The sequence below is a fragment of the Talpa occidentalis genome, unplaced genomic scaffold (genome assembly GCF_014898055.3).
Source record: "Talpa occidentalis isolate TD23 unplaced genomic scaffold, MPIMG_talOcc4v2.1 talOcc4.17, whole genome shotgun sequence".
In the NCBI taxonomy this organism is placed as follows: domain Eukaryota; kingdom Metazoa; phylum Chordata; class Mammalia; order Eulipotyphla; family Talpidae; genus Talpa; species Talpa occidentalis.
Window position 1 is genome coordinate 888,471 of NW_023601754.1, and position 9,715 is coordinate 898,185.

Here is a 9,715-nt window from a genome sequence, read left to right on the forward strand (position 1 = left end):
CGCTGAAATAACCGCAAGGCCTACTTGACTGGCGATTTAGAATGCAAAGTATTTTATTTTTGAACCTCTAAATTTGAAAACAAGACAGCCTAGGTGAAATGAGAGTTTCCCAACCCCGTGTGCTCCCGGGAGCTCAGTTTTTCTGCCTGCCTGAAGCACGAGACGGCTTCCTACAAGGGCGCTGCTGTGGCGCTGACCTGTGATTAGATGAGCGGATCGACCTCAGCTGCTAACATCCCTTTTTCCCTCGGTAAGGGTTTAAAAATTCTAGAAGAGCCGCGCGTCCTAGTCTTACACCGACCACTTCACGCCGAAAGTCTCCTGAGAGGCATAGACCATGTACAGGAAGCCGTCCGCATCCTTCTCGCGCTCGTACACCTCGGAGATGGGCGTGGACACGCTCACCATGCTGTGTCCGTTCACCAGCAGGAAGAAGGCCTGGTTGGCGTTGAGCTGCAGGCGTCGTCTGCGGAGAGGACAGGACACGTGCTGGTGGTCAGCACGCGGGGCCACCGACAGCCTCCCTTGACGGGGCAGGCGGGCCGGACGCTGCCCCAGCTGCAGCGTCCAAGCCCTCGCAGACCCTCTCGCTCCCAGGCCTCTCACACGCCCGCGGCCTGGCGCCGCCACCCAGCCTCGGTGGGGAAGCCGAGCAAAGCATGCACCTTCCCTTGTGAGTGTTGCCAGTTTGCTGTGCAAACCCGGCCACTGCTCTGATGAAGGGACACCACCGTGACGTCATAGCAACAGACTCAGACGTGACGCGAGGTCAGTGAAACATGGGATTTAAAGACTTTGCCATGACACGTCCAAGTTAATCTGCACAGAATTTGAGCAAACTAAGGGCATGGCCAAGCTGGACATCAGGGCAGGGCCACGGGTACCTGATGATCTTGATGAGCTCGCTCATGTTGACATGGTCGGGCACGAGGAACTTGGTCTTGTCCAGGACGGGGAGCTGCTTCTCGCCCTTGTACCTTTCTATTATCACCTAGGAGAGGGCCGGGAAGGGGTTGAAAAGCAGGCGCGGACAACGCAGCAGCAGCATCCCGGGTTGCTGCGGCACCTGGGCCACGGCCACCCACACGGGGTGAACAGAGCGCGTACTGTCTCCCACCACCGTCCGGGGAGTGGTGGTCACATGCCTGTGGCACTGGGTGGGCGGGGGAGGACGCGGGCATACCCTGCTCTGCGCCCTGACTGAGCAGAGGCTGAGGACTGCCATTCCCCTACCACGCCCCCCAGGTGCGGCTGCAGAGGATGGCCGGCGGCCACAGCAGCCGGAGGCACTGGGACGGCAACTTGGAGAGCCACCTCGCGCCTGGGTGAGGAGAGGCGGTCTTAGGGTGAGAGCAGAGAGCGCCCGCAGAGTGCCTTCCCGAACCACTCTCTCGGGAGGCGGGGCTGGCACAGGAGCAGAGGGGAAAGCGGCCTAGGCACAAGCCTGGCAGCCCGCGTGCCTCCTGCACCGTCCGTCTGTCCATCTGCTCTCAGCAAGTAAGAGCCCGACCCCAAGGGCTCAGGTGTCACAAACACGTGTAAAAGTGTGACTTCCGGGCCTCCCTGGTGGCACAAGCGGTTGAGCGCCGCGCAGGGTTGTCCACAGCCCCTGCCGTGAGGGTTTAATCCCAGCCGGCGAGAATCCCACATGGCGCGGCAGACCTCTCCTGTCTCCCCGCTGCTCCCCTCAGCAGTGGACTTCGTCGGTCTGCCTGTTCTGCTCCCAGCTCTGTCTCTGGTGAATCCTCTCACCCTCCCGCGCATCTGGCCTGCACCCGGGTTCTTGTATAAATAAATCTTTTTTAAAAAAGTGTGCCTCTCCCTAAGACTCCAGGTAGAACAAGGCCACCTGGCACTGCCAGCAGAAAGTCACGCGAGGACACCTTGGCGGCTGTGGGCCTGCCCCTGGCCTCTGCGGGCAGCGCCGGCTCACAGAGAGGCGCCCGGGGCGTCAAGGTGGAGAGCAGCCGCAGGAGAGGACACCTCCAGGAGGTCCGCCAGGGTCCCGCCTGTCACACCTGGACAGATGGGAACCTCCCCGCAGCCCCACGAAGCTGTGACCTGCTGCACGACGCCAGCCCCACCTGGCGCACGTCTGCTCCTCCTGGAGTCAGCTGCCGCTGAAGCGGGCTGTGGAGCTCGCGGACTCTGCCAACCATGCGCCTAGGACCGTGCCGCCTTCCCACCCACCCCAGCGCACAGGACGCAGCTCCCTGCGGGTCCGAGTAAGGGGCTCGGGATTGCCGGCGACTCAGGACCGCTGGCCTGAACTCGGCCTGACCCAGAAGTCCTCCTGGTGTCTCTGTAGACCCTGCGCCTCACCCAACAGGGAGGGGCAGTGTCTTCCCCCGCCCGGTGGCCCCCCCAAGGGGCGCCCGCTATTCCTTCTGGGAATAAAGCACCTAGCTCAGCCCCCGCCCCTCGCCCAATATAAACACTTCGGGTCTGGGACGCGCAAACGTCAAGACTGCAGGCTCAGCCTGGGAGCAAGACGGCGGCAACAGCTGTTGCCGGCAGTGCCCCGCGGGAAGCTGCCAGGGGCGGGCGGCTCCCGAGGCTGTGCGGGCCGGGCACGTGTGCCGCGGAGACGCGCGTCTGAGGCCACCCACCGGGATCTTGGTAGGATGCTGCTCCCGGATGAGTCGCACGTCTTCCACTCTCTGTTCTGCAACGAAAGGGAGACAGGGCGTGACTAGGGAGACGGCGCGTCCTCTGCTCGTACCGTGACTGCGTGTCCGGACGCACCGCCTGGGGGACGCAGCGGGGCCCCACCCCGCCCAGAACCCGGAGACCAAGCACGGAGGCCTCGCCGTCACGGTCGCGGGCAGGAAGGGCCGACCCGGCGGGGCCAGCACAGGACCCAGGGCTCCGAGACATCGGGCGCCCCGCACGTCTCCCCCCGCCCGTCGGTCTTCGCGAGTCTCCCCGTCGACGTCGGTACAGAAACCCGCAGCTGGCCGCAGGCTCGTCCGCGCGCTGTCCCCTGGCTACCTCCAGCCTGAAAGCAGCCGCCCGAGAGAAACGAGCGGGTCCTGCTCGGGCCGGCACTGGTCTGCTCCGCGCCCACAGAGGCGGCGGGAGGCCCAGCCTGCTGGGGTCCCTTCCCGTGTGTTCTCTCATTCACGTCTCCAACAGCCGTGCCAGACCTGAGGCCGACCTGGGGCGCACAGGCGTGGAGCCCCGCCAGGCTGAGGCGCAGAGCCCGTCAGAGGAGGGGTGTGAACCCCGCCAAGATGGCCTCAACCCCCCACCACGGCCGGGGCCCTCCACTCCCTCCAGCCACCCCCGCGCGCTCCCAGAATGCCTAGCCATGTCGTCGGCTCCCCGAGAAGGCGCCGGAGCCGCGGCCAGACAGGTTAGGACAGCGCCTCACAAGAGCGAAGAGCTGCCAGCTTTATTTTGAGCAAATGTTTCGGTAACGTTCTTCGGAAAACGCTGCCAGTACCCAGCCCCGCGATCACACGGGACAGAGGCGGCGTGATGTCTTCCCGCCCGGCACCTCCACACCAGCTTCCACAGCACAGGTGCCCCGCCAGGAGGCCGAGGTCCCGGCCACTCCCAGCGCGGACACCAGCAAGGCGCGGGAGAGACGCACAGGGGTGCGAGGGCAGCCAGGTCCAGCGCTCGAGCGAGGCGGAGACCCGCAGCAGGTGCACGTGTGGCCCTGGCGGAGCCCGCCCAGGAGTTTCCAGGGAGCAGATGCCTTTGCTGTTTGCAGCCCTCCCACCCCCGGAGGCCAGGAGAGGCCTCGCCAGCGGGGACCCACCGTGGTCAAGGCTGGAGACAGCAGTTCCAGTGATCGGTCGGTTTAGGCTGTTGGGTCGGGGGTTCTGGAAACACCCAGCAGGATGGGTCCCGAGACGGTCAGGTGCTGGAGGGCAGCGCACAGCTGCCTGCACGTGGACGCGCGCTCCGGTGCTCACAGCACTGACCTCAGGGCCCCCCGCCGTGAGCAGAGCACCGCAGGCAAGGGCTCTGTGCAGCACTGCCGTGACCCAGTCAAGCCCGGGGGCCCGGACCCCCGTGTCCTGGCTGTCAGTTTCAAATCAGGTTTCAACTGCGTGTGTGTGCGGAGGGAGCAGCGCTAGGGGCCAGGGGGTGCCCCCGGGAGGCCAGTGACAGAACTGAGTGAAGCTGGCCGCCCAGTCTGACGTCAGCGGCAGAGGAGACACGGAGAGGGGCATGGAACCTTCTGCTGCTGAGACCAGGTCCTTCCTCAGCATAAAGACCCGGCCGCGCCTGTCTCCCCACCAGGCCTCTCCACAGAGCCCCCCAGTACTCAGAGCCCGGGGCACGCATGCGCCCCGCTAGCAGATGAATGACACGTGCTCCTCAGCGCTGCCCGGAGTCCGTTTCACGTTCCAAAGCTTGTCCCAGTAAACCCAGGAGGCGTCCGTGGAAAGGTGCAGGCAAGAGGGGGCGAGGGTTTATGCACATAAACAGACTGACTTCGACGGGCCCGCCTGAGGCTTCCATCAGAAGCCAGCGCGAAAGGCTTCCTCCTCGTGTTTTCGCCCCAAAACACAGCTCTGAAGGCAGATGCTTGCTGTGGGGAGGCGAGGCCCGGCTCCCTGCATGTCTTGACAGGGCGCCTGGACTGGGCGGCCCACTTGCGTGGAAACCCGAGGATGGCAGCGGGGCCTGGCATGCTCCCCACGCTCACCCAAATGGTCCCCGGGGGTGCAGACCAGTTCCCTTACTTGGCCCGCTCGGTACAGCTGCGCTGGGCTGTCCTCCCAGCCGGGCTCGGTCACGGTCCCCCATCCCTCCACCCCCACGTAGGCCCCACGCCGAGGGCCCCGATGAAGGAGAGCTGCGGTGGGGACACACCCGCTCCCTCCTCTCCACTATCCGTAAAGCTTTGTGGACAAACACAGAAGATGTAGTTGAAGCATCAGATGTTTTTTTTTTTTTTTGCCACCACTTGCAAAGTTGCTAAGAGACTCCCCCCCGGCATTTACAGGAAAACTTCACCTACATTCTCCGGCATTTGGCTCAGCGTGAAACTCCAGCTTGCTAAACATTCCCGTAACCTGCCTCCAAGCGCTCGACAGCACACCTTGGCAGGGACGGCGCAGGTCTGCAGCCACCCGTCTGCCCCAAACTCTCTGGTCCACCAAGTGTCCTCCGAGCCATGGCCAGGTGAGGCCAGGCCGAGCCCACACCCTCCTCCACTGAGCAGACCAGTGCCCGGAGGAGACAGCTCAGGGACTAGCCTGGGGAGCCCCAGGAACACAGAGGAGGCGATGCGCTCAAGCTCAGTCCTGAGCTTCGCAAGGTTCCCAAATGTCTGCAGGGGACCCGAGCCTCTGGACTTCCAGTGAGGGCAGAGGCTCCCGGGCGGCTGGCGCGGCCAGTGCTCCGGCCCAGGCATCGCAACTAGGTGGACCAGTCTTCACCTCTTGCACCCCACCCAGTCTCCTCAGCTGCAACGGGAAGGGGTGGTTTGGGGTGAGCCCCAAGGTCCGTTCCCACCCTCTCCGGCCGGGAGAAGACGGCGGCAGAGCCACGGTCAAGGGTGAGGGAGCCCAACTGCTCACGCTGGATCAGACACGCTCTACACAGAGGCTCTTTCCACAGAGCGGGGCCCCTCTCCTGCGCTCCCGGCCTGAAGCCTCTGATGTCAGCGTGGCCCCCGAGCCGATGCTCTTCTGCAAAGTTACTACCAGGGTTTATCCAAAGGCAGCGGGGGGCAGGAGGGCTGGTCGCACCCGGGCCCACCTCCAGGGACCTGAGGTCCTGCTGCTCCTCTGAGCACCCGGGCTCACTTTCCTACTGTCTCCACCTACTCTCTCCCGATTCTTCCAGAATAACCTAAAAATAAGCAAAAGGCAGGCAAGGACGGCCTCCGGCACGGGACACGGGCATCGCCGCACAGAGGTCCCCGCAGCTGTCAGGGCCAGGCCCGAGGAGACACCGGACGCGGGCGCCCCGAGCGCGGCCCCGAGCGCAGCCCCGGGGGCCGGCCAAGGTCACGGGCCCCGCAGGCCGTCGGCGCGAACCCGCGCGGCCCCGGGGCGCCCCTAGGGCAGCGGGGGCCGGGACCCCCACGGCGCCTGCGGGGCGAGCGCGGCCGGGCGGACGCGGGGCTCCCGGGCGCAGGAAACTGGACGCCGGGGACGCCGGGCGCCGGGGCCTGCGCCGGACTCGGGCCGCGCTCCCGGGCCCCGCGGATGCCGGCCCCGCACCCCAACCGGCTCGCGGCCAGCGGGGAGAACCGACCGCGGGCGGCGGGGGCGCGGGGCGCCGCCGGGCGGGGGTCCTGGGGCGCGGCCGCCCACCGCGGCGCCCCCTCCCGCCCAGAGCGCCCCGCGGCGCCTCCGTCCCGCCCGCCTCGCGGCTGGGCGACCCCCACGGCACCCGGCCCGCCCGCCCGCCCGCGGCCCCCACCGAAGGAGCGGCGCTGCTTGAAGGTCTTCTCCGACGGCATGGCGGGCGGGCGGGCGGGCGGCGGCGGCGGCGGGCGGGGTCCGCGGCTCCGGCGGCGAAGGCGAGGTCCGACCGCGGCGACGGCGTCTTCCCTTGTGTCTCCTCGGCCCGCAGCCTGGTCAGGTGACCCGCGCGCGTCATGCCGGGGGCGGGGCCAGCCCGGCCGCGGCCGCCGCCATGGCGGGCGTGGCGGAAGCCGGGCCGCACGCAGCGCCGGGGGCGGGGCCTGAGGGCCGGGGCGCGTGCGCACTCGGCGGCGGGCGGGGCGGGGCCTGCGCACCAGGCGGCCCCTGCCCCGGGGCCCCGCCCCTCAGCGCCGCGCCGCGCCCCTCAGCGCCCCTCAGCGCCTCTCAGCGCCCCTCAGCTCCTCTCAGCGCCCCTCAGCGCACGGCCGCCCCTCAGCGCCCCTCAGCGCCTCTCAGCGCCCCTCAGCGCCCGGCCGCCCCTCAGCGCCCCTCAGCGCCCGGCCGCCCCTCAGCGCCTCTCAGCGCCCCTCAGCGCACGGCCGCCCCTCAGCGCCCCTCAGCGCCCCTCAGCGCCTCTCAGCGCCCCTCAGCGCCCCTCAGCGCCCCGCCGCCCCTCAGCGCCCCTCAGCGCCTCTCAGCGCCCCTCAGCACCCGCCGCCCCTCAGCGCCCCTCAGCGCCCCTCAGCGCCCCGCCGCCCCTCAGCGCCCCTCAGCGCCCCGACGCCCCTCAGCGCCCCTCAGCGCCCCGACGCCCCTCAGCGCCCCGACGCCCCTCAGCGCCCCGACGCCCCTCAGCGCCCCGACTCCCCTCAGCGCCCTCAGCGCCTCTCAGCGCCCCTCAGCGCCCCGCCGCCCCTCAGCGCCTCTCAGCGCCCCTCAGCGCCTCTCAGCGCCCCTCAGCGCCCCTCAGCGCCTCTCAGCGCCCCTCAGCACCCCGCCGCCCCTCAGCGCCCCTCAGCGCCCCGCCGCCCCTCAGCGCCCCTCAGCGCCCCGACGCCCCTCAGCGCCCCTCAGCGCCTCTCAGCGCCCCTCAGCGCCCCTCAGCGCCTCTCAGCGCCCCTCAGCGCCCCTCAGCGCCTCTCAGCGCCCCTCAGCGCCCCGCCGCCCCTCAGCGCCTCTCAGCGCCCCTCAGCGCCCGGCCACCCCTCAGCGCCCCGCCGTGTTTGCGCAGCGGCCCCGCGGCTTTCCCGGAAACGCGCCCGCGCTGGTCGGCCCGTCCTGGTCGGCCGGTCCTGGTCGGCTGGTCCGGTCCGGGACGGAGCCGCCACCGGTGAGCGGGGCAGCCGGGGCCGAGGCCCGCCCGAGCCCTGCCGCGGGGACCCCCCTCCAGCCCCGGCGCCCCCCGCCCCCCGCCGCCTGTGCTCCTCAGTATCGAGCCCGCGGGCGCCTGCACCCGGCCCGGCGCCCTGGGGAGCCCGTGCGGCACCAGCCCCAGCCCCAGCCCGCGGCGACAGCAGGCGTGTGCGGGGAGCACCGGCCGGCGCCGGAGGCCTCCGGGTGGAGACGGGACGGCAGGTCCTGGACGCGCCCGGCCGCGCCTCCCGCCCACAGTGCCGTCCGGGGAGCCCGCCCCGGGTTGGGCGCCCGGGCTGGCGGCGCCACGCGGCCCTGCGAGGGACGGCCCTGCCGCGGCCACTCTGCCCCTGGGGGTGCGGCGGAGAGGAGAGCCAGGTCCCCTCCCCGGGCACCCGCGGGGCCCCCACTCCGCCCGGCCCGCGGGGCCTGCCGGACCGCGCTGGCGCCCCGCTTGGTGACGCCCGCCTGAGGCCGGCCTTTGCGGGCCTCCTGCCCCTCCGGGAGGGCCCGCTGGGGCCCAGAGCCCCGAGGTTCCTCAGGAGATCACCCCAAGACGTGGCGCGCAGCCTTCTCCGGAGCCGACCTCCAGGTGAGGGTGGGTGGCCACGGAGCCGCGAGTTGTTACCTGCCCTCCGGCACACGCAGGGAGCAGGGCCGCGTGAGCCTGCGCGCGGGGGGTGCTCCTGCACCCCAGATTAAAGTTCTCTCCCTGTTTAATGTGCGGAAAGTGTTACCCCCCTGCAACCCGAGGGCTGCCCCAGCGAGCTGGCGTCGCGAGCGGCGGGTCTTGGAGGCAGGGCCTGCCCTCGAGCCCGCCCCGCCGTTGGGAGGCACAGGACTCCCCCTTTCCCTGCGGTGTACCCCGTGCTCTCCGGAAACCTCAGGGTGGTTTTAAGCTGCCGAGGATCTTTCTAGAAAGGTCAGCGGTACCCCCTTCCCGCTACTCCCTTCCTGCTCCCTTGCTCGCGGCGTGAAGGCGGGAGGCGGGAGGGCGCTGCCGCCCTCGAGCTGCTCGGGGCGCACTCGGCGAGCCCGCGCTGCCGCCGCTCTGGGGAGGCTGTCCGGGCCGGAGCTGGGGGGGGGGCACACTCCGCTTGGAGGGAGCCCGGGCCGCGAGCGCCCCAGCCGCCGGCGCTGCCCCACCTCCGCCCCTTCGATTGGAGGAGCCGCTCCGCCCGCCCGTCGTGGGCGCCTGCGGGCCGCCCGGCGCCGCGTCCTCGCTGCTCGCGGAGCCTGTAAACAAACACGTGTCGCTCCGGAGCGGGGCGGGGCAGGGCGCGGGGAGCCGGGAGGCCTGCGGGGGGGGCTCCAGGGTTTGGGACGGTCTTCCCGGAACCGGAGGCGCGGCGGGAGCGGGGAGCTGGCTCGGAGACCGGCGGGGGGCGCACCGGCGCCCCCCAGGCCTGAGGCGGGTCTCCCGGGAGCCCGAGCCCGGCAGGCGGCCCGCCCCGGCGCTGGCTCGGCGCCCGCTCAATGGAAACAGACTCGGAGGCGCGTTTCCAGCGCGGCCCACGGCCGGCCGGGGCTGGGGGGCTGAGGCGCCGGGGGCCTCCTTTGTGCCTTAAACCGTGCGCCTTTGCTTCCACCTTGGGGCGTCCTCCCGGCGTCCCCACCCGCGACTGTCCTGGGCGGGGCCGGGAGCCGCTCTTCACGCCGGGCTCCTCGCAGCGCTCCACGGGCGTCGCCCGGCCTCCTCGGGTCGGAGAAGTGGGCCTTGCGGGACTCGGGGCGACCCACTGAACACACGCCCGTCTTCCCCCCATTTCCCTGCTGCTCTCAGCGCTGCCGAGCTCTCCCGGGCGGTGAGGACTCGGCCTGCCTCCCGCTCCGCGGGAGGGAAGGCCCCCAACCGAGCCTGTGCCTCCGCTGCGCCCACCCCACCCGCGGGCCGCGGCGCCCAAGCCTCCCGCCGGCCCTTCGCCGCTTGTGCCGCTGGCCCACGCCACTCGCTGGACTCCAGCCCCGCGGCCCGCGGCCCCGTGCACAGGCAGCTCCGGCCTCCCGGGCGACGGAAGCCCCGCCGG

At 70.4% G+C, this 9,715-nt stretch overlaps 1 protein-coding gene across 1 annotated transcript; it reads right to left on the reverse strand.

Annotated features, from left to right (window-relative positions):
* Nucleotides 1-6,441, reverse strand: MAP1LC3B (microtubule associated protein 1 light chain 3 beta). The gene is made up of 4 exons (XM_037515759.2): nt 6,391-6,441; nt 2,610-2,665; nt 885-991; nt 1-466 (listed from the first exon to the last, which is right to left on the reverse strand). Exons 1-4 carry the CDS (start codon nt 6,428-6,430, stop codon nt 292-294), a joined length of 378 nt encoding a protein of 125 aa, XP_037371656.1. The 5' UTR covers nt 6,431-6,441; the 3' UTR covers nt 1-291.
* Nucleotides 6,442-9,715: the final 3,274 nt, after the last annotated feature.